The 27,600-nt window shown below is 43.4% G+C and overlaps 1 protein-coding gene across 3 annotated transcripts in view; it reads left to right on the plus strand.

The window, feature by feature from the left end:
- Positions 1–15: 15 nt before the first annotated feature.
- Positions 16–27,600, plus strand: part of tsc2 (TSC complex subunit 2) — a 46,270-nt gene continuing 18,685 nt past the window's right edge. For 2 of the 3 annotated variants that reach the window (XM_088613215.1, XM_088613216.1), the window contains exons 1-29: positions 16–169; positions 689–859; positions 1,901–1,987; positions 2,521–2,631; positions 3,178–3,325; positions 3,704–3,821; positions 4,474–4,522; positions 4,631–4,756; positions 5,704–5,777; positions 6,639–6,765; positions 7,259–7,402; positions 7,695–7,832; positions 8,679–8,782; positions 9,254–9,335; positions 9,588–9,743; positions 10,525–10,644; positions 10,832–10,954; positions 11,947–12,053; positions 12,533–12,686; positions 13,868–13,990; positions 14,537–14,671; positions 14,781–14,970; positions 15,896–15,989; positions 16,751–16,853; positions 17,126–17,220; positions 19,960–20,085; positions 24,150–24,311; positions 26,482–26,637; positions 27,108–27,220. In XM_088613215.1, the coding sequence (XP_088469341.1) occupies positions 725–859; positions 1,901–1,987; positions 2,521–2,631; positions 3,178–3,325; positions 3,704–3,821; positions 4,474–4,522; positions 4,631–4,756; positions 5,704–5,777; positions 6,639–6,765; positions 7,259–7,402; positions 7,695–7,832; positions 8,679–8,782; positions 9,254–9,335; positions 9,588–9,743; positions 10,525–10,644; positions 10,832–10,954; positions 11,947–12,053; positions 12,533–12,686; positions 13,868–13,990; positions 14,537–14,671; positions 14,781–14,970; positions 15,896–15,989; positions 16,751–16,853; positions 17,126–17,220; positions 19,960–20,085; positions 24,150–24,311; positions 26,482–26,637; positions 27,108–27,220 (3,400 nt within the window). In that variant the 5' untranslated portion in view covers positions 16–169; positions 689–724. The remainder of the gene's footprint in view (positions 170–688; positions 860–1,900; positions 1,988–2,520; positions 2,632–3,177; positions 3,326–3,703; positions 3,822–4,473; positions 4,523–4,630; positions 4,757–5,703; positions 5,778–6,638; positions 6,766–7,258; positions 7,403–7,694; positions 7,833–8,678; positions 8,783–9,253; positions 9,336–9,587; positions 9,744–10,524; positions 10,645–10,831; positions 10,955–11,946; positions 12,054–12,532; positions 12,687–13,867; positions 13,991–14,536; positions 14,672–14,780; positions 14,971–15,895; positions 15,990–16,750; positions 16,854–17,125; positions 17,221–19,959; positions 20,086–24,149; positions 24,312–26,481; positions 26,638–27,107; positions 27,221–27,600) is intronic. The other variant, XM_088613217.1, reaches the window with a different exon arrangement.

Below are 27,600 nucleotides of genomic sequence, written 5' to 3' on the forward strand. Positions count from 1 at the left end.
AACTACAACTTCCTGTTGAAGGAGTGATGGGGTTTGTTTGCTTCAAGTGCTAAGCTGAGCTGGGAAAACATTAACATGACAAACAAAGCCACAATTCTAATGAACACTCTGGCATTTTTGACGTTGGCTGCATTTTAATGATCTGAACAGCAATTCTGTTAAAATACAGGTAGGCTTTATTGTTGCGCGTAATATATATATATATTTACATCAGATTGCTGTAGAGGAGATACTGAAGCACTGTGCAGTACGCATTAGACAGATAATTGACGTTTTGTTTTAAATGCTGAGCTGCGAATATACCTCGCACAGCCTAGACAGTCTTGCACACCGGGGGGTAGCTGTTGTGTGCAGCAGACAGCTGTGACTCTGACTGTTTTGTGTTTTGCGCTGTATACAAAGCAGACTGTAACTGTTCAGTAAGGTAGAATTCTTATCCACGATTGAGGTCTTAGTGTTGTTTTTTAGTTGGGATTTTGCCTTTAGCTAAAAGACTGGCTCGTAGCCACGATGTTGTGTTGTCACGCTCGAATGTCTGTTAGTTTACACTTTTAATATGCTGCTGTGCAAAATAACAGTACTCTTTGACAGGGAAAAAAAGGTCTAGCAACCGATATGAACATTTCTAGTCTCCGTCTGTGGCTTGAAATCGCTGCACAGCGCACCGATGTTACTGTGCTTTCTCCAGGAATACCCCAGCCTTTACAACTCTCCAGCCTCCAGCATGAACAAGCAACAGAGCAAGGAGTCACTGAAGGACAGGGTCAAAGGCATATTTGGACTGGGTCAGACTCGCACCATCAGTAAGCAAGCTGAAAGCAAGCCCTCTGAGTTCATCATCACCCTTGACATACTGAAGGTACGGCTTTGAAGGTCTCCCCAGTTTTCCCTGTTGCTGTTTTTGGGTCACACTTGATTGACGTATCCCAACCAAAAGTCAGAGGAAACTCGATTCTTCTGTAGTATCACAGTATAAATTCCAGAAAGACAAAACGTATTCTTATTGCAAGATTTCTTACAAGGAGAGGTAAAAAAGAATTTAATATCTCGAGTCAGTGTTGGAACAGATTGGGGAGAGAGGTTAAACACTGGTATCATTCTATTGACAATACCATTCACATATATGGCGAAATGGCCTTCCAGTGGAAGCCACAATGGCTGTTTCTTGCAAAGTTTAACTACACTTGTGTAAGAAACATGTTAGGTTTTATCACACCTACTGTAGACCTGCTTGAGACCTGCTGCTCACATGTGGCAGTGACCCATCCTGTGCTGGTAACTGTTCTTCAGAAACATTTTGGTTTCTATATTCCAAACCTGGTGGAAAACAATGTTGTTTTCCTTCGGTTTACTTGCAGTTCACTCACACTGTTAGGGTAAGGGGGTGGGAACTTGCTTGGAAGTCTTTAAAACTTTTGTTGTGACAATAATAATTATTAATAATAATTGCTTACACTTATATAGCGCTTTTCTGGACACTCCACTCAAAGCGCTTTACAGGTAATGTGGATCCCCTCCACCACCACCACCAATGTGCAGCCCCACCTGGGTGATGCGACGGCAGCCATAGTGCACCAGTACGCTCACCACACATCAGTGGGGAGGAGAGCAGAGTAATGAAGCCAATTCATGGATGAACAATGAACTGTTACTGTTTGAGTGTTGCGTACTGATTGTATATCTAAGTGCCGTTATATGCTTTAGATGACATCAGATGCATAACTACATCCTTTTGTACCTGATATTTTGGGGTCTTTATGGTTTTTTATGTTTTGTACTTTCTGCTGTTGTTGTCCTGTGTGCATTTGGCAATAAAAGGTCTGAATGAAAGTTCCAGGTGTTGTATATACAGTAACAACAGTGAAAGTGTCCTTGTCTTTTGGGGGTTCTCTGATCCTAGGAGCTCAGCGTCGAGTGCGGCTTATACAACCGAATCCGGGTGATCACCCACATTTGTGAGCTCGCCAAGTCTAAGAAGTTCGAGGAGGTGAGTCGGCGACCCTCGTTTCTCGGCTTTTGCGTTCGGGTGGGGTTTTGTGTGGCTCCCAGCAGCGTGGGCAAGCGCTGGGAGCTTGAAAGAAGAAAATCGAGGCAGGCGTGGGGATGTGAATTTCCTCGCGGCGGAGGTGCTTCTGCTCTCTGTGGAAATCTGTGTCGCTTGTGTTTTGAACTGTTTGCCTTCTGACCTCTTCATTTATTGTCTGTACAGTACACTGGTGCCTTTGTTGAACATCCTGCTTCTGTTTCAAAGCCAGGCCTTGCTCGGAGTCTGGCCCAGCCAAATTGGGGGAGGCCATTCTTTGTTACTATCTACTTTTTTAAAGAAAATAGCAAGCAATTGTCATGTCCAGTTTTAAACTCTAAGTGGTCTTGCCATAATAAGACTGGGACTCCACTACAGCGATCCATTGGTCTGTTTTAAGCTCTCTGCTAGCATGGTACCTTTGGCTCAGTATTCGTGCCAGTGCTTCTCTTCCTTGACGTCTCCTGGGTAAGCGGCGTCCTGCTGTGTTCTTGCAGCACGCGGTGGAGGCGCTGTGGAAGGCTGTGGAGGACATGCTGCAGCCTGACCAGCCACCAGAGGCGAGGCGAGCCGTCCTGCAGCTGCTGAGAGCCATCATCCAGGGTCAGGTAAGGCCCCCTTGCACCCGTCCCCAGCTCGGATCCTGGGGAGGGATGAATGATGAAATGCCCTAAGTGAATGGGAAAGATTGATGAGCCTGGACTGTTTTTGACAGATTGCTTTAAGATTGTCTATGATCCTGAACTGGCTACAGAGGTTAGGAAATAGGTGGATGTCAGGCAATGATGGGCCTCATAGTTTAACACAGTCATTCTGTGCTTCAGGGCAAAAGGCTAGCATGCCTGATATGGAGCGAGCACTCCTCCATCACCTGCCTTAAAAGCTTAAGGATATGAGGTGTAAATTATTGTTTTTCTGGTACTCATTGCTTTTCTGCAGTTTCTCATTGGTTTGCATAATTGGAAGGTTGTCTAATTTCTCAGGAGATGAGTGATTTTTTTTTAAAGCCTAATATAATATGCCATGTTGCTCTGATGAGCTGCCACCGACAGCTGCATCTGCATTGTAGAGGCTCAAAACTGAATGCCTATGTGCAATTTCTGACTCCTGTGAGTTCTACCTCCCAAGTTACCTGCCTTTCTGTTTGCTAACAGGGTGAAAGGCTGGGTCCGCTCCGTGCGTATTTCTTCAGTGTCATCAGGGACTATCACCCCTCCAGTGAAGACCTGCATGATAGACTGGAGGTCTTTAAAGCTATGACAGAGAATGGCAAAGACATCACCTATTTAGAGGAAGATATCGGTAAGCTCTCTTCTCACCAGCACAGTGACGCATTATAAAGTATCTTTTTTTTCCAGACATTTCAATTTTGTCATGTGTTTTGTTCTGTATTAATAAGGCTATTTCTTTGGTAATCACTGTTCGTTGTTTTGTGTTGTTTCGTATCGTGTGGTCATACTGCGGTTTAATCAGACAGCGTTGCATAAAGGGTTTACTTATAAAAAGTTCAAACAAAGAGAAAGTAGGAGTTTCTTCTATGCAGAATCAGGAGACGTATACGAGCCATAACTACCTTTACCCATTTTGCCCAAACTGTGATTGCCGAAACTCACTGCTTTGCCTTTTTTTCCCCCAAAAGTCCCAGAATCCATGATCATCTTTTTTTTTTTCCGTCTGCAGCACGATTCGTACTGTTGTGGATGGATGTGGGACTGACTGCAGACTTCCTACAAGTGCTTGTGAACTTGGTCAAATTCAACAGCTGCTATCTTGACCAGAACGTCTCACAGATGGTCCAGTAAGAACCCACATTACAAATTGGAGGAGAGGGCTTTGTACCTAGTAGCTAAGAGACCTAAGAGCCTTATTCACCAGGCTGTTGAATTCCCAGAGAATTGCCCTGAATTATTTTGCTTTTTCAGTAGTTCTTTATTTATGGCAGGTTATTATTGATTTTCTGCCAAAACTCTGTGCGTCTTTTGTTGAAAGACTGCTTGTGGTAATTGATTCTGCAAAAAACACTCCATTTTAATAGTAGGACCTTTTCAGCCTCTGTGTTCTGAAGAAAAAAAAAATCAGTGAGTCTTTTATTGAAAGACTGGTTGTGAAAGGTGTGGAACACAATTTCTGAGTGTGTTTTGCTCCCGTTATCTGAAGAACCTTTATTTGTAGTCCACATCCTGTTTCTGAATCCTCCGGTGATCCTGCAGGATTTGAGAAGGGTTTTATAAGGTGTTTGGCACATGCTCTGATAAAACAGTGAGGCACAGTTAAGAGTGCTTGCTGTGAAGTTGCAAGCAGCATAAAGAGCAGCATTGACAGAGAAATTAAATTTTGTTCTGCTGCCGACAGTTCCTTAAGTTTTCTTCTTAAACATTCAACAATCATGACATTACAAATCGAATTTGTTGTCTGTATACTGATTTTATGTGGTTTGTTTGTGTCAATAGCAAAATATGCCTCTTATGCAACCGGACAACATCATCAACGGATATCGAGGTAACTTATTTTTCCTTTCCGGCATGAAAATGTTCTTGGTGGGGGAGTGATGCAGCGTTATCTTACGTTTTCACTCTGCCTCGTGTCTTGTCCTGCTTTTCTCCGTAGGTGTCTCTTCAAGTGCTGGACGCAGTCGTCTGTTACAACTGCCTCCCCTCTGACTCCCTGCCTGGCTTCATCATCACCCTGTGCCGCACAGTCAACGTGAAGGAGTTCTGCGAATCTTGCTGGAAGGTGAGGGGCCTCCTTGGGTTTAATTCAGAGCTCCAAGCATGTTTAACATTGTTTTCTTTCAGGAAGAGAACAGTTCGAATCGCAAGAAATTTGTCTGAAGGACCTGTGCTCAGCCATTAATTCAAACATGGCTGGTTGGAAACTTTTGTTAGGCTCCATATGTGCTTCTACCCAAGAAACCTGGCTAAAGTACTAGGTCTCCTAGTTGGGAATCTTGGAATTTGCAGCCGTTGACCATCCTTGGTAGCATACGTGTGTATCGTGTGTGTTTTTAATAAACTGACTGCGACTTTTCATGTAGAGTTCCATATTAGTCATAACCGGAATTTTGAAAGTGAGATAAACTGATTTTAACTTTATGTAGGTTTTATTAAAAAATTAAATACATCTGCCCATTTACACAAGGCTGAACTGATTGTTTTTATCTGATTATGAATCAGTATGATTTTTTTTCGAGTAAGCCTCGTTTAAAAAATTGTCATTTTAGTGTTTCTACTCCCAGGTAATGTCGCTTTAATGGCTCAGTTGAATTGCATATTTCGGGTTAGTGTGTTTATTGATCCTGCAAAATGTTTCCCACACACTAGGCGGAAGTACAAACTCCACATAAAAAATCAAAACGGTCATACATTTTTTTTAGTAGAAGGGCTGCTGTGAAAATCTTAATGAGCCCTGTTTACAGGCTAGTGGCTTCTGACTTGCTCTTGTGGTGTCAAACAATGAAATACAAAGTGTCTGCACCAGTATTTGATGTTTGGCTTTATATGCACATTAAGGAGTTGTACAACAGTGCCATCTAGCCTTCTAATTGGATGAGTGCTAATTGGTATGCATACATACGCAAAATTGACTGTGACTGCATTGAAGCATTTGGAGAAAATGTAAAATGTAGTTTGTCAAAACAATGATGAATGATAGGCTTATGAGCAATCCTTTCTTTTTGGCAGCTAATGAGGAAGGTCCTGGGGACTCATTTAGGACATAGCGCCATCTACACCATGTGCCGCATTATGGAGGAGAGGTATGAGGCTGAAGCTTTGAGGATGGTAACAGTATCTAGAGCAGCTCAGGATTTCCATGCTTTTGGCTGAGTTTCTGTAATGAGAGCATGTGTTTTCCCCACATAGTAGATCGATACCATTTCCCATTCGTTGTCGTGTTTTGTTCTCTTCTTCTTGTCCTGTTCGGTATGTTGTATCACCTGACCATTTGAAAGTTGTCTGGGGAGTTACACAGATTGAGTCATTCTGTAAAGCACTTGAACCCATTGTTTTTACATTCCATCTTATTGCCAAGGCAACCCTGTGTGGGCTCACCCAAGGATCAGAGAGTGCTTTCTGTCTATTACCTTTGATCGTTTTTCACATGCATCTGAGATCCATGCTGGTTCAGGACTGCTGCATCTTCTCTGTGTGTTTGCACAAGTTAAAATAAGGCAAATCACGGGTTGTCATTAGCTTGGCCAAGCCAAAGTATCAAGTGCCCTCAGGGTATTTAACATTATAACAGACATCGCATGAAATGGCATGGGGAAATGACATCCAGAATCTACGCGTCGTTAAATTTAGGAGACCGGACGTCCTGTTCCTTCTGTGATTATTCAGCTGGCAGACAGGTGTTGGCCCAAGTTATCGTGCTTGCATAAAAATGAACTAAATGTCGTCATAGAGGTCATCAGAGCTCTTGAGAGCAGTCCCTACCTGTGATACTAGGAAAGGTATCTAACTGAAGGTTAAAGATGAGCGTCATGGGAAGGTTTAGGGAAACATTCCCCACAAGTGCAGTTGCAGTGGATTCTGGAAGACGTGCGAGTTGCGCGTGTGGCTGGTGCGATCTGGAGTTAACCGGCGTGGGGCCGGCTGCTCTGTGGCCTGTGTTTCAGAGCCTACATGGAAGACGCGGCTCTCCTGAGGGGCGCTGTGTTCTTCGTGGGAATGGCTCTCTGGGGCGCCCACCGGCTCTCCGCTCTCAAAAACACGCCCACGTTGGTTTTGCCCTCGTTCTACAAGGCAAGTCTCGGAATTAAATGCCAAGTCCTCCGGTTTGATTGGGACAAAATGAGCAAGTTTTGAAAGGCTTAAGAAACTCGCAGATCCTTTGCAGTTCTTTTCCAGGTGCTTTATCTGGTCAATATTGTCCCACTGCAGGGGGAGACTTGTAACAGGTGCTTCTGTCTCATCCAGGCTCGAAGAAAAACCTTTCTTTGGCAGGTTTAAGTGACAACAGACAGAAAGCTTCCCTGATGATACACCTGTGTCAAATATAAAAAGACACGTTGAAACACGGTGTTTTAGCTGAAGTAATGTGAGACATTATGGGCCCTATATTCGAAATACACTGCTAAGGATAGTTGAGCACTTTATATAAAGTATTTTATATATAGTTCCTTGTATTTGTGGGAAGCTTGCTGTGTGTTCTTGAAAAATAAAAACTAACACAATGAAGCCCTTGATTTATCATGGTTCAGGGTTCAGATTCTCAGTCTACTGTCTTTTCTCCTAGGCCATGACTTGTGCCAATGAAGTTGTCTCTTATGAAATAGTGCTCTCAATAACACGACTCATCAAGAAATATGGCAAGGAGCTGCAGGTGGTCACCTGGGATATTCTTCTCAAAATCATCGAAAGGCTACTGCAGCAGATCCAGGTGATTTTGAAGGCCTGAAGACTTTAACAGTGTTTGAAAGAAACGATGGCTTTTAGTACTTTCATGGCAGCCAGAAAAGAGCACGTGCAGTTGATCAGCAGCAGAGGTTTGTTATTCCCTGTCCGCTAGGATTTTGTCCGGGCTTTTGCTTTTTGCTGAGATTTTGGGCGAGAAAGTCCTCCAACGTAGGTGACACCTCGACAGATTCCATTCCTAAACTGTATTCAGACTGGCGCTAGTAAACCTGGTGTATTTCACGTCGTGTCTAGCACTCACTCAGTTCTCTTTGCAGGCCATCGGGAGCCATGAGCTCAAGGCAATAGTCCATGAGCTGTTGAACACAGTGGAGGAGCTGTATGAACAGAATGGGTACCACGGTTGTTGTGAACGGTTCTTTGGGCTTATTGAGAAGTGTTCCGATAAACGACCGGTAAGGCATTTTAATTTGTGTGTACCATTTAACCCATTTTTGTTTAGCCTGTAGCTGCACGTTTTTAAAATGCCAGTGTGTTACTATTATTGTTTAATTTCCCATTTCGGTTTCTTATATTGGTCAACAATGTTCCTGTTTCGCCCCTTGCTTTCATCAGTGTCCAGACATTTAAATCCTCTGGGTGGACAGTTTCTTTAATCGTTGGACAGAGGTGGTGTTTAAAACTGTGCCTGTTTTCAAAATTCCTCCGTGAATGGCAAAGTGCAAACAATGGACTAATTGGATCAGTAATCTGTAGCTTGGCAGTTTTGGGAAAACAATTTTTAATGTGTGGAAGAAAAAATGACTCAGCCTTCTGACTTTTTAGATCATGTGACAGTGCCTGAATGTGAAGGAATCTCTTTACTTTGCTTGTATTAGAAGTGTTCAATAACTGTACAGTGAGTTCTTTAGCACCTTGAAAGATTTATTTATTTTTGAAAGATTTTTATTTTCTTTTCCAGTTGTGCATGACGGTCTTTCAAAAATGGTTTGCAAAAAGTCATCTTATAGGAATTGGGGAAATATGAAAACCCAAACAAAAGACAGAGTCCTGTATAAGACATTTAAGGAAACATCCTAACTTCTTTTTAATAAGCCTGGATTGTTTCTCTTTATTCTTTGGTAAAAAGAAAAGTTCAGCTTAGACTGGGGGGAAAAAACCCCTCAGAATTAGAGCATTTAAAAAAAACATTTTTAAGTGATTTTTTTAGAGTTCATGCTGTTAGATTATTCCAGTAAGCCTCTGTTTCAGTAGCCTGGGCTTGACTTGTTGGCTGTTGCTCTGCGTTTGTCCATTCGAAGGAATCCTCAGTCATGATCCTGATATCCTACCGCGCTCACTCCATTCAGCCTGGCAAAGATGGGTGGATCCAGAACCTGCAGAGACTGATGGAGAAGTTCTTCAGGTAAAGAATGCTCCAGGAAAGATGGACATAATGGAGAGATACTTTGACTTACTGTATGGGAGTCTGCCCATGTAATTGAAGCCAGTGCCCTGATTTCTCTCAAAACATGGCTGGATGTGATCCCTGGATCAGTTAACTACCAGTCACCCTGTAGTAATCTCCTCCAGCCCTGTAGGGCCGGAATTACCCATTCCTGGCCGAAGAGAAAATGAGGGGGGAAAAAGACGAGGCAGTTTTTACACCAAATTAGGTCGCTATCGATGAAGGGAGCAGCACAGGCTAGTGAAAGCTGCTGCATTGTGTCCAGTTTTGTGATTATTAAATTTTTATCACAGTAGTAAGTTGGAATATGGACCTGTTTTTGGCACTGTGCATCTCGGCTGAATACAGGCCGTTTGCTCTGTTCAGCCCTGTTCTGCAATGTTCTCCGTCGGAGAGATGGTGGCCCCTAACTTTTCCCCCTCCAAACAGGAACGAGACCAGGAGCACCATCCGGATCAAAGTCCTTGACGTCCTGTCGTTTGTCCTCAGCACAAACCGCCAGCTGTACGAGGTTAGCATTTCCTTCTTTCCTCTGGGAGCGGGGTGGCAGAGTCCTCTTCTGGTGACGGTTTCCCAAACCCCTGTCTCTGAGCAGCCCTCAGAGGCTAGATGCTCCATAGGAGTTGCTCCATGCTAAGGGTAGTATTAAATTGATTCCTTATCGGTGTTAAATTGTTACCTTCTGCACGTAGCTTTGTGATCTTTTGGAAACGCTGTACGTAGTCCGTCGCTTGACGCAGCACGTCTGCTTTTCCTGTCCCAGGAGGAGCTGATCGAGACAGTGGTGATCCCTCAGCTTGGACAGATTGCGGAGGACAAGGACCTGCACGTCCGGAAGTTGGCCACCCAGCTCTTGGTGGACTTGGCCGAGGGCTGCAACACCCATCACTTCAACAGCCTTCTGGACATCATAGAGAAGGTCAGAGCCGGCAGCTGCCCTAGTATTCACCTGCTCCCAGCAAGGGAAAGCAGCTGGAAATCTGGGTGAAATGTAACAATATCACTTTCTTAGAGGGTCAGCTGTAGTGATGGGAATTTAATAGTTTTATTTACGCGTGCTTTTCCAGCAACTCAAATCCCTGCACAAAAGCAAAGGGATTAGTGGAAACCTGCCCGATACATTGACGTAGTGAAAAGTATTAGGGAAGGGGAACATCACTGAGCAGGTTTTGAAAGTGTTCCCCGTCGCAGAGCCTCAGATGAACTTTGTGGATTAGCTCGAACAATACCAGATTTCAAATAATCAAGATTTGTGAAGAGGGAAGAAGAACAAGGAACCAACAGGGGGAAGTACCAGTGATCCCTAACTCGTTTTCCATACTGAACAGTAGGGAGTTGTGATCAGCAGTTTCAAAATCTGCACCTAAATCCAGAAGTAGAATCTTATGCACTGGGGGGAGAAATGGAAAGAATGTGTTTTGGTAGTTTTGCTAGACTATCGGTAACTTGTCAATAACTCTTTAAACGTGATTTTGCAAAGCTAGCATTAAGTTAATCTCTTAAGTTAATAAAAATGTTTTTTTATAATAAATTGCATGCAGTAAACAGCTGGAATTGGTGCCTGAAACATTCCCATTTCTGCACCTCCTGTAAGGGTTCAGTGCCATATTTCTGTGGCTATGCCATACCCATATATTGCACAGTATCCATGTAAGACAGTAAGTGTCTGTGTGTCCTGTGCTGGTGTGGACCGGCTGCAGGTGGTGAGCCGCTCACTCGCTTGTCCTGTGACACTGGAGGCCACAGACAGAGACTTTGGATCCGAGGCGCCGATGGAGGATGTGAAGACGGCCATTCTGGGGCTCCTAGAGATCCTACAGGTCTGTGGCCCCCCTGTGCTTGCCGTCGGTGGCTTCACTGGGCATGTAAATGGCGATTCGGAATAAAGGTTTCAGTGCATTTTTGCGGGGAAACAATATGCAAAATCCCCTCACTGGCTGATAGAAGTGGAACGTTTCTTTTAAGTCCTGCGGTGCTTTTCTTGTTTGAACTTTTTGTTCCTTGCAGACTAAGCTGTATAGCCTGCCGGCTGGCCATGCCTGTCGAGTCTATGAGCTCCTTATTGGCCACATTCAGCTGCACTATAAACACAGGTACAGCTCCAGCATAGCCAGCAGCATCCGCTTACAGGTAAGACGTCCATGAAAATCGTAGCAAAAATAAAACGAACAAACATGAAAAAATATTTGCCTTTTTTATACCCAGATTTAACTCCTTTTTGCTTGTGGAGTCTGCTGATCATGTAAGAGTGTACAAAAAAGTCCTTTTAAGTCCTACTTTCAGTTGCGTGTCATCTTAAAACACATTGCCTTGTGCACAGGGAGCTTTCGCATCTGATGTTTAAAAGGTGGGGAATGAGCAAAGGTTGGTATTTTTTCCCAGCTTTTTTTTTTTGTGTTTCTTCAATTTGATGTCTGCAATGATCAACTATCTGGGGTCGCTGCTACAGCCCACCCAGGGCACATAAAAGCAGCAGACCTGTCCACCTAAATTCCCACAGTCAGGGCATTCATGACCATTCCCCCTTTCTGTCTGAGGGAGGACTGGAGCAGCATGGGCAGGTGACACTGCGCTGCGGTCTGCTTGGACGCCATCTGCTCTTCTGTGACAAAGGCATATGTGTGATGTGATATGAATAATACAGAATGAAAATGTGTATCGAATAGAAATGTTTTAAATATTGTAAGGGCATGAGTAGAGCTTGAGTGCTCTCCCTGTGTTAGTGTGGGTTTCCTCCAGGTGCTCTGGCTTCAGGCCTACAGTCCAGAGCCATACTGGTGGGTTAATTGGCTTTTGGAGAAACTGGCCCTGGTGTGTGTATGTGGCCTGAGATGGACTGGCGTCCCATCCAGGGTATACCCCACCTTACTCCTGTTGCTCGCTGGGATACTTTCTGGCTGTCCCGCGGCCCTGAATTGGAAGAAGCAGTTAGAAGATGGGTGGTACTATATAATATTGTAATAGGCAATACAAATGTGTATATATATATAATTCTACTCACAATTTACAGACGTTCCCAGTTGGGAAGATCCCTGCTCCTGGGGTTCATTCTGGCTTCTGAGTTGGTGCTATTATTGGATAAGTCCCTTCCAGAAAGCTCACAGTTTTGTTTTGTCGGACAGGTGTTTGATTTCTTCCTCCTGATGAGGGCAGATTCCCTCCATCGACTTGGGGTCCCCAATAAAGATGGTGTCCTGAGGTTTAGCCCGTACTGCTACTGTGACCTGGGGTGAGACTGCGGATTTTATCGCCACAAGGAGGAGCGCTGATGTGCTGCCCTGCCTCTTAAAAATAATTTTTTTAGGAAGGGAATGATAAACAGCAAATGGCAGATATTTTTCGTGCATGTGATCATTTTCAAGGCTTGTGACAGGCACTTGGAAAAACCTCCTATAGAAAGCCATTCACTTCATAAAATCAGATTATTAAAAAAAAATGTGATCACCATAAAAGTCAGGGCAATTAGTTTAAGGCAGAGAAGCAGAAAAAGGGCTTAGATGTGGAATCCTGGGATAAAAAGCTCAGGCCCTAACTTTTTGCATTATTGAAATTAACCCAAGCATGATTTTGCTCAATATCTTCTGTTTTCTATTGCACTATTTCCCAGCATTTCCTGCACAGTCTTTCAAATCCTGGTTTTCCTGCTTTCACTGTAAAGGAAGTCCCATTCCTTTTTTTCCCCCCCTCTGTTTCCTCATGTTATCTCAGGGAGCCAGAGAAGAGGGTGACCGAGAAGAAACCCTCCGGCACAGTGTCACCACCTGCTGGCAGCCCGGCGACCGGCACGCAGGCCTCTTCGTTTCGCATGGGCCACCTGCCCTACTCCCTGGCCTTCACCGTCCTCCTGCAGTGCTTGAAGCTGGCGAGTATCCGTTCAGCGCGATGCGCTGGGAGGTCGACCCTGCGCAGCGTTTACAAAACAATCAGATTGATTGTAACCATCTCTTTGGGAGCGTCCTGGGATCCCACTTAGCCAGGCAGCTGCTCGGTGAATGCGCACTTTGTCTGCGCGCGGGACTACAGGCGACGATCCGCTGCAAAACACGTTTTTCTGCGGAGACGAATGAATGCGATGTCTGTGCCGTGGGGATAGTGCATGTGCCTGCCAGCTTAGGAAAACGAGGACCTCGGTGTGTGTCAGATTAAATGAAACGCTGTCTTTGGTTGCAGTAAGAACTTGTTTTCCTCTTTCCACATGTAGGGGGGGTGGAACAGCAGAATGAAGTCAGGTTACGTAGGTCTTCGTTTTCTGCAAAAACCCAAACAGGGTGTTAGGGCGTGCATTAGGGTTGCATGTGAGCTAACGGTGCTCTGTCAGTGATGGATTGTTCGCGGTATCCTTGTTGGCTCAGTTCCCATTCTTTGTTTCCATGTGTTCAGAATGGAGGATGTTGGGAGTTGGTTCTTCTTTCTTGGAAATGTAAGCAGGACAAAGGGTAACTGAGAGGTACATACAGCTGCAGGGGGAGGAAAGCATTCGCTGTTAAATTATTTTCCTGGTGGCACAGCACTCGTAATGTCTGGAAGGTTCACAGTGTCACCCATACTCCACTGTGGGGAAAGTGGCCTAATCTAGAGTAAACGAATTCGATGGGAAGTGAAGTCTGCTGTCTTTCCCACTGTGGGATCCGGGGTCTGGGGACCTCAAAATTTCCATACACTAACAGGAGTATTGAAAACAGATGTCTTTGTGGTGTGTTAGGTCATTGAAATACATTTTGTCTTTACCCACTTGTTTCAGTTGACTCTGTCCATCCATTTTAAGAATGGGGAAAAAAGTTGGTAAATATTAACCTTATGCAGAAGAATAAAATAGAGATGAGGAGCTCCTGCAGTTTACTCATCATCACTTAGCAAACCTTCAGTATTATTTTTTAAGCGGAACATGATCATACCTGGAGACTGGTTTGGCTGGTCGGAGCAATTTCTGTTATTCATTCTTGGTGCTGCTTTTAACTCTGGAAGTGTGACTATATCATTTTAACTGTTTTAGTCTATTTTTGTTCTCTCATCTTATCTGATCTCTTGTGTATTTAAATTCAGGAGTCGGACTGGAAGGTTTTGAAGTTAGTTCTGGATAAAATGCCATCATCTTTGCAGTACAAAGTCCTCTTCCTGAGCTCCCACTGCAGTATAGACCAGCTGTGCTCCACACTGTGCTCTATGGTAAATAAATCCTTTTTTTCAGGTGCCCATCCTCTTGTAAATGTTTTGAATAGGTCCTTAGTCATTAATTGTGGCTTTCATAAAATTATTGTGCTAATTCTGCACAACTGCCTTTTTAATAACGTGTGATATCACAGATTCATAAACAATGGTTTTTTTTCGGCACTTCTTGTGTTTTTGCATTGGAATTTTGGTAAGGATTGTGTGTTCAAAGCCATTTCTAGAAAGGGGCGGTATTGCTAATCTATTGTGTCTTGTAGGCTATACGTGAGCTCAAAACTGTAATGATTAAAAATGTCAAAACGGGGAGCAGCAGAAACCTCTTATATGGTTCTACTGCTATGCCACATACTTAAATCCTTCTGCGTCTTGACACCAGAGTCATTGGACTTTCAGTGCAAGCAGCAATATGGGAGAAAAGGGTGGAGGAATACAGTGTAGTGCATTAAACTGAAGCAGAATTGACAGAAGTGGCCTGTGATGCGATTTACTTATTTGCCCTCCTCAACCTTGCTGTCCTTGCCGCGCACCGGCTCCATCCTGCAGGTGACCGATCGGCTGATCTCTGAGAGGCTCCACCGAACCCCCGAGGGCTTCTCCCGCACGGACGTCCAGCTCAGCGTGGTGCCAGTGCTGACCGCCCTCACGTCCTACCACAGCTACCTGGAGCAGCCCCGACAGGTGCTTCTCTCTGGTGTCTCGGCGGACTCTTTCAGACAGCTGCTGTGCAACTTCTTATGTTCCTTCATAACCCCTGAGGGGACTTGCTGTCCTTCTGTCTCTGTTTCAGCGCGAGCTGGTCCAGTGCCTGGAGGCAGGCTTGATTTACCGCTGTGCCAAGCTGTGTGTGGTGGCGCTGACCATGTGCACCGTGGAGATGCCCGACATCATGGTCAAGCTGCTGCCAGCTCTGATCGTTAAGCTTACCCACATCTCGGCCACAGTCACCATGGCCTCACCCATGCTGGAGTTCCTGTCAAGTAAGTGCTAGGGGTGTTTCTGGGGTGTTTTGGCACGTGTCTAGCTGACAAACGAGCCACTCTGCCCATCTGGTCTGTTGGGAAGTTAATAGTCATTTGATTCAAGGATCTCATCCAGTCATTTCTTGAAGAGAGACAGGGTATCGACTTCAACAATGTAGCTGGGTAGCTTGTTCCAGACTCCCACAAGACTCCTGTTAAAAAGTGCCCCACGTTCTCCGTCTTTATTTAGGTTCCACTTGTGCTTGCATTTCACTGTTCCACTGACCCCTCACCTGCTCCTGCTCTTAATCGTCCTTTGACAGCTCATGCTGCTACCAGAAATACAGATCTTGTGATGTTTGGTGTTATCCTTCAAAAGAGAAGGCAATGCTTAATTGCAAAGTGTAAGAACTGTCCACCTGGACAATTTCATAATAGCTGTTCTTGCTGAAGTCTTCTGTAATAAGCTTTGCTTCTGTTAAACATCAAAAAAAGGAGCGCTGGGAAAAAAATTGTGGACGTTCACTTTTTTTGCATTTATTGTGCCGTTACCACTGGACCACACAGTTGCCAGGTTTGGGTTCTTGGTAGGCGGATGTTGACGAGGGAAAATCATTTTAGACTTGTTTTGAATGTTTTAATCCACTCACTTACATGATGTTAACATGCGTCTGGTGCAGTGAAACACCGTATCAACCCCGTTGAGCAGACTGACAATTTTACATTTTTCCATAATTTTAGAAATGGGCAACTGCCGTATCAGTTTTCTTTTTGTAGAAGCCTGAAAACAAAAGGCAGAGTTCAAGACTCATTGCCTTGGAGAAGGAGCCTTTCATGGATCATGTTCTCCCTCATTCTCGCAAGTGTGAAGTTGTAGAATAAACCCTGTGGGTTTGAGTTGTGCCTATTTGGTCACTCATGTGATTGCTTATCTTTTTTCCAGCTCTTGTCAGATTGCCTCACTTGTATGCCAATTTTGTGGCAGAGCAATATGTGAGCGTCTTCGCCATCTCTCTCCCTTATACCAACCCATCAAAGTAAGTACCCCAAATGTTTTTTTTAAACGATAAAATCGTAATCATTCGAAACATTACATTGATTTTTGGCATTACCGGCAGAAACATAATCTCCAATGAGAATTATACTACAAGATGGTTGTTAAATGGGTTATTTTGCATTAATGTTTTTAGGTTGTTTTAAGGTTTGGTCTTTTCTTGAATGCAGGTAGATTGAAAAGATTTAATTTAATATAAAGACAAATAGTGCCTTGTTTTTGTCACGTTTCATCAATGCTTAAAGACATTGACAAACGAGAAGGCCATTCAACCTTTTCAAAATACTTTACAGATACCAGGCAATTTAAGTTCATCACTTGCTACACAGAAGACGAGGTGATTAAAAATGAAGGAATGAGTTTTAATAGGAGGAGAAAATTTCTGTAAAATTAGCCTGAGATGCCCAGAAGGTGAATTTAAGCGGGGCAACAGTGTTCTTAATGACCACAAGGTAGCACAGAGCTTTGTTCAGTGTCTTTGCCAAGAGACAATACTTCTGCAGCATGTTTTCACTATTATACACTGCTGCAGAGCAGATCTAATTGGAATTTGTTGCCTAGTCTAGCAGTGTCCAATACCATAGTGTGTTATATTCCCTAGTCCAAGTGCTGACCACGGTCCAGGGATGGTATGATTATTGGTGATTAAAAACGTGTGAAGAATATAGGGTTTAATGTCAATTGTTTCTATGTGGTCCTCCATTACATAGCCCCGACTTTTCTTGTTTTTCTCTCTGTTCTAAGGTTTAATCAGTATATTGTGTCATTGGCGCACCATGTGATAGCCATGTGGTTCATTCGATGTCGGCTGACTTTTCGCAAGGATTTTGTGCAGTACATCACAAAGGTGAGCCTTTCTTACGAATCCTTTCAGAGTAGAAATACTGTGTGCATGGGGCACTTCTTCAGAGTACTGTAGCCTGACACGTGCTTGTCAAAATGTCAAAGCTGGTGCCATTATTGAATCAAATCACGTTTTGACAAGTCCCTAGAGAGCCACTAAGGTGTGTCTGCTGTCATGATAAGCCACTCCATGCTTGAGTGACCAGAGAGTGTAGCAAAGCCTTAATTGAAATCAGCAATGCCAATTAAAGTCATGGCAACATGCTTTCACCCCAGGGTTTGCGGTCCAATGCACTCCTGCCTTTTGATGACTCCCACGAACAGAGCAACTTTCGGGCCAGGAGCACCAGCTTGAATGAGAGGCCAAAGAGGTATGGTTCGGCATTTCAGATTTGGTACCATCTGGGCTTTGGGAGCTATCTTGACATTACGTACATTAGTTGAATCTAATGCATCCATAAGCAGATTATTTTTTTTCTTTGATTTATAAGCCAGGTAAGAAGAAACACTAAAGCTTTAAAGTGCCAAGTGGTTTTTAAGTTCTCAGACCGTCAAGCACTTCTTTAAATGGTCAGATTGGCAGCCTGATGCTTTCTGCTGGTTGTCGAAAGACCTTTGAAAGATCACTGATAAGTCAACAGTGCCAAGAGGAAGCTACAGTATCTCCTAAATGCAGGGATTCCAGAAACCTAGTGTTGGTACAGTCCCGTTATGGGAATGTTCTTGGCGTTAGTTTTCAAGAATTGTATCAGCTACCAAGTCTTTATGAGAGAAACATATTTTGTTGAATATATATATATATGACTATATAAATAACACTGAGCTGTAATGTGCTTGATAAACTGTTTCGGAACAGGCTGACAAATTACACCAAGGCAGATGTTTTATTTTTGTTCCAGGACATATCCATCATGAGTGATGGCCTGGAAAATTGCCTGATTCTAATTGATTTTAATTGTTCTAAGTTTTCACTCCATTCAGTTTAAATGAGAAATTCAATTTCTTCCCTGTAAGTTAATGATGATTTCCCATCAGTGTCATTGTCTGTGTTAGAAAGCGGAACACTTCAGTGTGCTCACATTTTTTTGTGTTTATTGATGCCTTTTCCCATTAGTGTCGTTACACCAGGTCATTCCATACCAAGTCATTGCGAGAGAATGGAATAGTCAAATCTGCAGATGCTGACCATTGCAGTGCTAAATGGGTTAAGAAAATCTCTGCAGTTGAAAATGGCTTTTCCATAAATATATGCTTCACTAATGTATCAGTTCCTGAATTATGTAACGATAATTTCAACTCCTATCTATTCCTGCAAACACTACATGTCCTTTCAGTCTGAAGATCCCTAAGGAATTTCTTAACTTTGCCATTTTGTTATGACAAACGTGCCTATTAATCCGACACGCCTGCCTTTCCTCTCCAAAATGACTATTCTGTCTTGGGAGGAAGGGGTGGGGGAACTTCCAGAAAAAAAGCACACACTGGGCAGTTGCGATTTTGAGGCTGGTACATTGGACAGGCTCTAAAAGCCGAATAGCCGTGAGCTCAGCCCGCCACACGCTACAATCATCATCCGATTTTCCTCCTCACCATCTCCTTCAGCTCAGTCCATGTTCAAAACTGAACTTCCATTTTGTTTCCATTTTATCTTGCTCTGCGAAACATCTTAATGTCAAACTGTTTTTTTTAATTTATTTTCCTAGTGGAATGTCCTGTTTTATCAGGGGTCGGAGCAGTGGATTTCGGGTCTTTGATGGCTTTGGGGATTCCAATGTGTCTGGCAGCTGTCCTATAGAACAGGAGCCAATGACATGCCAACGTTACTCTATTGAAATGCCGTTAAGAGAAGCACCTAACCCAGATTGCTATAACTGGAGCCGGTAAAAGTAACACACTGCTGGACTCTGTTATTGTGTCACTCCCATTTACATTACACTGATTGTGGGATAAGTCAGGGCATTTACTGTTTGGCACAGTGGATGCTGAACAGTATTTCCAGATGAATGTGCTGTAATGGTTTTAATGTACAGGATGGACCAGATATTAGTGACTGACATACACATGTAGTGTAGCAAAACAGATACAGAACATATTGTTGTTAAATGTCCTTTTATTTTTGTAAGAGGAAATACACATGTGCGCTTACCAAGATGTTAGTGCCCTTTGATGGTTGTAATGTTAGTCACTAATCTCTTTTTCAGGCAAGGGGTGCCAATTTGTCAGTCTGAATAAACACATATGACAAACACTAAAGTTTTAATTCACTGTTGGAGGAAGAGAAGCACCTATGACTGGAATATTGCAAAGCCCACATTTATTTCCAAAATATAACTTGCCCTGTTATTATTTTTACAATAAATAGACGTTTTGCACACTGCGGTGTGCAGGTGTTTCTCTTTTCTGTGTTGACCAGTTGCCCTAGGCACCTCTAGAAAGAGATGAAGTGTTGGTTTTTGTGCACAATTAGGGGCTTTGCGTTCTGCACACAGCTCGTGCGATGCTTAAAGCTGAGGGGCATGTGGCATAGTTCTGTCATTGCCAAAGGGTGAAAACGCTTCTGTCTTGAGCAGTATTCCATTAACCCCACAAGACGTAGCTAACTAGGCCTGAAATACTCTGCTCCACCCTGGTTTAACTTCCTTTTACTCGATGTTCATGGCTTTGTAACAGGCCCTAATACGTTCATCTGTTGTTTAATATTAATTTATAATACAGTTGATTGTTGCTGTTTTCTTTTCTGACTGTTATTATCCCATCTGGTCATGTTTCTGAATTGTTTTTAAATGCTTTAAAGTTACCTTCCTTTATGCCTTGTTTTTTCCCCCTTTTTTCCCCTGTTGCATTGTGTGTTCTGCTGTTAATTTTATATTTTATTTTGTATTTTGTTTTTCCTCCTCACTCTTATGGGGGGGGGGGATTGGGGCTCCACCCTGGATCCTTCCGCTTACCTGACCCTGTGAACTTTGGCCTTTGACCTTCATCCTTGCTCAATTCCCACCCCCCCCCACCCCCCCATGGCCTGTGTCCATTGCGCTGGCACGTACATTGTCATGTGGGTTTCGTGGGGTGTTGGGGGACGCCTGTCCTGACTCTGTGCCCCCCACCGGTAGTCTGCGGACTGCCAGAGTCCCAAAGCAAGGCTTGACTAGCTCCCCCGTAAAAGAGCTGAAAGATCTCTCGGCTATGGACGCCTTCCGCTCCCGAAGCATCAGTGTTTCTGAGCACGCGGTGCGCAGGTAGAGGCACTGGGGGGCTTAACCTTATCCTTCCTACTGGGTGTTTTCGGGAGGGAATGGCTTGGATTGGGGGCCGGAACTGGGTGGGGGGGGGCCTGCATGATGGTGAACTTTTTGCATGCGATTTGTAGATCCTGATTTCGTTGTTTCGTTTCTGATGTTTCACCCCCCCCCCCTCAGTTCTAATGTGCGAATGTTTAGGAAACAGGCCTGTGCGGCGTAATTGAGCACATTAACCCCATGCATGACACCGTGCAGCTACCGAATGAAGTGGTGGGTTGACAGATGCAATCACACTGAAATGGCGCCGCAGCAAATCCTGCTAAATGAAAGAGTTGGCCGCCCCCCCCCCCCCCCCCCCCCCCCCCACAAGGGGAAGACTGGGCGTGAATCTCTTTACTAACGCCCATGGCTTCGTTATTATTATCACCCCCGAGTGAAAGCTCCAATTCAGAGCTGGAATAGAAGGGATGTTTTATTGACTGACCTCGAAAAGAAAACCCGATCATTACCTGCAAGGTTTAGTTGCATATATAAAAAGCACTTTAATTCTTAATAAAGAAGAAAAAAATCAGAACTGGTCAGATGTAATTTTACTACTGCTCGTTCCTGCTTTTGAGGTTTGTTTTTTTTTCTCTCCTTCAGTGTTTTTTGCATAACTGAACAAAGGAAAATATGAAGTTACTCTTACCGGATTTGGTGTATAACTCTTTGGTAGCTTGTTTGCCCTTTACGGTAGTCATGTTGCTTGATGTTTGGTGCTCTCTAGTGTTTCGCCTCCACAGTGAATTTGTGTTTAAATGCTGTCACCTCAAGGGATTGTCATGTAGAACATGACATTCCCAACTGTGTGGTCACTCAGTCAGCTCCCGTTGCTTTTGCTGCCTGAGTAGGTCAAGCAAAGGGCACTAACATCACGGCTCTGAAATCGGGCACATATGGGTAAGAGGAGGCCTGTGCAGCCCTTTTCATGAGTTTTCTCTTTATCTTCACACCTCTCCAGCAGTAGAGGGCAGTAGAGGATTGGAGTGACGTGCCCAAGAATGAGCAGAAACACCGTCTTAATCACTTCCTTAGTGAAGACAGTTTCAGAACTCTGCTCTGTATCAATATGACGTTTTTATTAAAGGAAAATGTGCTGAATATGTAACAAAAGTCTTGTGTTGTTTTCACCCCCATTTACGTTTAGAGTAACCACTCTCTGCTGTTTGCCACTGGTCTTCGGAAGTAACTCAAGAAAATCTGAGAAAGCCGTGTGACTTTTTTTTTGTTGTAGCAGAATAACTAGTTCCTGTGTTGGAAAATGAAGATATTTTGGGCTACTTGCAGTTATGGTTTCCTTTGGAGGTCAGAATAATCCTGGTCAGATTTTCCATTTTCAGATCTAAACAAATCCCAACAAATTTATTATTAATTTAGAGTTTATTTCTAAGGCATATGAAAATAGGGAAGTGACTGCAGGGGCTGGTGGCATTTTGGTCTCTGCTACAGTTAATAGCTGGATTGTGTTGCAGTGAGTTTTTGATCAGCAGATTGGCGATATTTCTTGCGATATTGGTCACTGTACTCAAAGGATCTACAGAGCAGAAGTATGTCAAAAGGAATTGAAAAAAGAAAAACAGGAGCTAGCAGTTAACCAAGAATATTTTGCGAGTTGGGAACTTTTGTACCTAGAAATGGTTTGTTCTAGGTGCTAGCATGTACTGCGTATAGCCAGCAGCACTAAGGTTTAGCCAGAATATGCTGGAGTGCCTTTGGTTTTGGGGATCTTTGGTTTGCCGTTCAACAATGACTCTTGTGGTTTACCGGGTGCCTGGAGGAGTTGGTTATTTGCAAGATCGTGGCACTTCTGACAGTACCAAATAGGCATTAAAGTGATTAGGCTGTTGTAAAAGTGTCGATGGAAAAGGTAGTAAAATTACATCTGATACCAGTAAAACAATTAAATAACCAGTGAATTGTTAGGAAAAGAAATTCTTTCACAATCATAAAAAGGTTACTCTGGTGAACCCCACTTTTCAGACAGGGGGCGGTCATTTTGTTTAAAAAAATATATACCTATAAGTTAAGGTCTGTCTATGTGGGGATGGGGGGGGTGGAGGCTATTCCAGTTTATATGCCAGAGTTCACCAGAGTGACATGAGTCTCACCAGTCCTACATTTCTCTCTGCTTGCTTGAAATGGTGCTTATTGATGAGGTCAGGTACAAGATGTGACTTGGTATTATTTTGAAAGACTGAGATTGTAGATGTTATTGCAAAACGTGAGTCTCAAAGTCGATAATGCTGTCTGTATAGGAGAAGCTGTATGGAAGAAGAAACTTTTTCATGGCTTATTTGTTAGATAAAAAGGTATTTTAATATTTTCTCTTTCGCTTGTCCTCTTATCGGAGTTCAAGTCATTATTTTTCCTTGGACTGTGATTTGCCGTGCTAACTAATGATTCTGGCAGAGAAATAAGGTGTGTTACCAGATTGTGATCACACATTGCACTCTCCACCAGGTTCACAAAAACAAATGAGTTCGATTGGCTTTGTGGGAACAGACCATAACCTTGCGACTTTCTTACACGTATTGGTATTGTATAGCTGAAAAAAGGTTTCCCATAAAAGAGACTATTAAAGAGGTCAGGGAAATTCTTTGTTACTTGTTTAAACTTAATTTAAATCTTTTGTAATCCCGTTTTACTTTTTTAAAAATAAATCTTACCGTTTTGGAACTTGTGAATTTTGAGTTCCATATTGGTTTAAAACCAGAATCTCACTCCTGTTAACCTTTCCAGTCAAAACAGGTCATGAGAAATCCACTCGGAGCTGATTGGCATGTCTTGTCGGTGATAACTGGGTAACTCAAAAATTCTGAAGCCCATTAGTGAAACGTTCTGTATACTTTTACAGAACAGTGAGGTAGGTATATGCAACGGCTAATCTAGCTGACATGGCCACAATCATTAGCATGGCAAATGACTGTTTGAGAAGAAGCCGCTCCAGAAGAAAGTAAAGCACAGCTTTTGAAAGTATTTACTATAGTAAGAAATTAAATGAAAGAGTTCCGAGCTTCTCCTATAAAGTCTGATTTGAACATGGTTACAATCACAAAGGCGCAGATATTTGTGTAATAAGATTCTATCTTATTCGATTATGAAATCAGACCAATTTCATTTCAGATTCCAAGAACCTATAGATGGTCTTCTAACCACATAAAGCAATTGCTTCAAAACAAAGTTGACTTCAAAGAACCTCTTTTCATCTTGATGTAGTTTACCCTAGATCCCAAATAAATTTGTTAGCTCTTTGATTTATTCTGTAGTAAGGTCCTGTGGCAGTACAGTAACTGCTCTAAGAACTGTTTATCAGTCGTTGCAGTGTGTTTTGTTTTTATAGAGTTAAATGCTTTGCTTAATTGGAGGTCACGGGGAAAACGTTTCCATTGGCTTTGCCATGCAATGAACTTTTAATATTAAAAAAGTTCAACGTGACTTTCTGCTTAAAAGCCCTGCCTTGTATGTTGTAATATGAAAAAACAAAAACCCGTGATGCTTCACTGCAAATTCCACATTCCCTGATAAATGTGTCTTGCTGGCTTTGTTCTGGGATACCAAGCACACCAAGAGCTTTGTGTATTTATTTTAAGTTATCAATTTACAGTTTTGTTTTTGGAAACCTAGAACAGTAAAATATGACCTAAGTGGACAAAAGACATCCTTGCATGTGTTTAAAATGTTGTCCTCTTATGCCATAATTGCCATTAATGCAAGTGCCATTGTGATGGTTGTTTTAGAAAGTAAATACACAAACATGGGAAAAGGGAACCGTAAGGGCTGGTTTGGCAGACCTATGCAAAATTCACTTTATCCTTCTCCTTTCTCCCTGGTGTGCATGACCCTCTGCGTGTTTGCTTTGTAAACTACATCAGAAGTGAAAAGAGGCTACGGACAGGCTTTATTTGTACACGCTGGCTGGTACCAAGTCACAGCTTGTCTGCTGCACCCGGTGTGGTATGTGGGGGTGCCCGTGGGGTGCTGGAAGGTGACCCCCCCCTCCCTCCGTGACCTTCTTCGAACAGGATGCAGACCTCGGTCACCACCACCAGCCTGGGCTCGGCAGACGAGAGCTCCATGGCGCAGGCCGACGACAGCCTGAAGACCGTCCACCTGGAGCTCACCGAGACCTGCCTGGACATGATGGCCCGCTACGTCTTCTCCAACTTCTCTGCCCTCCCCAAGAGGTGAGTCCCACAGGGCCCACGGGGAGCGGCCGGGGTGAACTCCCATCAAGGGGCGGACGCAGAATTGTGTTTCTGAACCGCTAGTAAAGAATATCACCTTAGCCTGTCCCACAACAAAAATCCAGTCCTTTTTTTTAGTACAGTGCCTTGCGAAAGTATTCGGCCCCCTTGAACTTTTCAACCTTTTGCCACATTTCAGGCTTCAAACATAAAGATATAAATTTTTTATTTTATGTGAAGAATCACCAACAAGTGGGACACAATTGTGAAGTGGAACGAAATCTATTGGATTTTTGAAACTTTTTTAACTAATAAAAAAATGAAAAGTGGGGCGTGCAAAATTATTCGCCCCCCTTGCGTTAATACTTTGTAGAGCCACCTTTTGCTGCGATTACAGCTGCAAGTCGCTTGGGGTATGTCTCTTATCAGTTTTGCACATCGAGAGACTGAAATTCTTGCCCATTCTTCCTTGCAAAACAGCTCGAGCTCAGTGAGGTTGGATGGAGAGCGTTTGTGAACAGCAGTTTTCAGCTCTTTCCACAGATTCTCGATTGGATTCAGGTCTGGACTTTGACTTGGCCATTCAAACACCTGGATACGTTTATTTGTGAACCATTCCTTTGTAGATTTTGCTGTATGTTTGGGATCATTGTCTTGTTGGAAGATAAATCTCCGTCCCAGTTTCAGGTCTTTTGCAGACTCCAACAGGTTTTCATCCAGAATGGTCCTGTATTTGGCTGCATCCATCTTCCCCTCAATTTTAACCATCTTCCCTGTCCCTGCTGAAGAAAAGCAGGCCAAAACCATGATGCTGCCACCACCATGTTTGACAGTGGGGATGGTGTGTTGAGGGTGATGAGCTGTGTTGCTTTTACGCCAAACATATCGTTTTGCATTGTGGCCAAAAAGTTCGATTTTGGTTTCATCTGACCAGAGCACCTTCTTCCACATGTTTGGGGTGTCTCCCAGGTGGCTTGTGGCAAACTTTAGACGAGACTTTTTATGGATATCTTTGAGAAATGGCTTTCTTCTTGCCACTCTTCCATAAAGGCCAGATTTGTGCAGTGTAAGACTGATTGTTGTCCTATGGACAGACTCTCCCACCTCAGCTGTAGTTCTCAGCAGTTCATCCAGAGTGATCATGGGCCTCTTGGCTGCATCTCTGATCAGTCTTCTCCTTGTCTGAGCTGAAAGTTTAGAGGGACGGCCAGGTCTTGGTAGATTTGCAGTGGTCTGATACTCCTTCCATTTCAAGATGATCGCTTGCACAGTGCTCCTTGGGATGTTTGAAGCTTGGGAAATCTTTTTGTATCCAAATCCGGCTTTAAACTTCTCCACAACAGTATTACGGACCTGCCTGGTGTGTTCGTTGGTCTTCATGATGCTCTCTGCGCTTTCAACAGAACCTTGAGACTATCACAGAGCAGGTGCATTTATACAGAGACTTGATTACACACAGGTGGATTCTATTTATCACCATCAGTCATTTAGGACAACATTGGATCATTCAGAGATCCTCGCTGAACTTCTGGAGTGAGTTTGCTGCACTGAAAGTAAAGGGGCCGAATAATTTTGCACGCCCCACTTTTCATTTTTTTATTAGTTAAAAAAGTTTCAAAAATCCAATAGATTTCGTTCCGCTTCACAATTGTGTCCCACTTGTTGGTGATTCTTCACATAAAATAAAAAATTTATATCTTTATGTTTGAAGCCTGAAATGTGGCAAAAGGTTGAAAAGTTCAAGGGGGCCGAATACTTTCGCAAGGCACTGTATGTGTTACTGCTCATAACCATACAACAAGAACCATGACCGACAGCTTGAGACCATTTCAGCTGGGCTAGTCTTAAACGCCCCTGTCTTAGCCTCCGTAGCACGAAAGAGTCATTACAAGAACCAAATCTTGGACATTGTGATGCTCTCTGACTGGGGGGGGGGATCTCATGGTAGAGGAGGATCCGATGTTTCTCACTGTGGAACAAAATAGTTCTTCCACATGTCGTCAAATGAACCGAGACCGAGTGCAAATTGCCTCTGGGCCAATTTTAGCATTTCGGAGGGGCTCATATCACGCTAATACTGTATATTGGCCTGTGTACACTCGGAATGGACTGCTCCCCTTCACCCACTTTATGACTTCTGTATCTGCTGACCACTGTTAATTGTGCACAGGTCCCCAGTGGCCGAGTTCCTGCTGGCTGGAGGCAGAAGCATGACCTGGCTGGTTGGAAACAAGCTGGTTACCATAACGACCAGCGGAGGAGTGAGGACGCAGTCTCTGCTAGGCCTGGATCTGTCGGAGAGGCAGAGTGGAGGGGAACTGACCAGGTGGAGACGAGCAGGCCTTGATTTCCAGTCTGGACTCCTTAGGGACCGCTTACCGCAAGCTGAGATTTGCTTTTCTAGCTTGGAAATCTATTGAGTGTAAAATATATATATATATATTTTAGGACAACTTCACAAGTAAATTAAAAACCATGAACACTATTTTGAGTTTTATACTAATATCGGTTTCACAAATGTATTTGTATTATGTATTTTCATTCCGGTGATGGGAATAAAATGTACAAAAACATGATTCATGATTCTAAGCAGGTACAGTACTGTTTTCTCTACTTTTCCTTAAAACATTCTCACATTATATTCAGTGCTGTAATAACCAGTATTAATAGGATTCTCAGTGGTGCTTCAGTTCAGGACGGCCCAGGAAGTGCCTTTTTGATTGATTACAGGCCACTTTGATTGATGCAGTGTCACTTATGGCCGTAAATGCCGTTTGATTTTCATTTTTGTTTCAGATCGGATCCATCTCTTCACACGAGATTTACCAAAGAAGCACCAGCAAAACTGGAGTCGCAGTCAGGCCAGCAGGTTGGCCGAGCCACAAGAATCCGAGTGCGCTCCATGTCAGGTGAGACGGTCACCCTGCACGCCTTCTCCAGACCTCAGTGCCCTTTGCCAGATACTAAATTATGGCAGGTTTTTTCTGCAGACAGAGCTTTTTAAAGAGATTTTATCTCCAGTTCTTAGATCTTTAAAGCATTAAAGCAGGAGCAGTGTTTTCCCAACTATAACTTTGGCTCTAAGCTATGGGCAGACAGGTTTGGCGTGTCTTTTCGGTGCCTTTACGTCTTATAATTGTCCAGCTTAATTACTGAATTGATATTGAGATCCTGAATATCACTTTGATAATTACGGATTAGCTGGAGCAAAGACTTGTAATGGAAGTGTCAGGGCTGACTTTTCTGGAAAGATAGAATGATTTTTTAGAAATCTTTTGAGCCACATCAA

The sequence above is a fragment of the Lepisosteus platostomus genome, chromosome 19 (genome assembly GCF_059453375.1).
Source record: "Lepisosteus platostomus isolate fLepPlt1 chromosome 19, fLepPlt1.hap1, whole genome shotgun sequence".
Taxonomy (NCBI): Eukaryota; Metazoa; Chordata; class Actinopteri; order Semionotiformes; family Lepisosteidae; genus Lepisosteus; species Lepisosteus platostomus.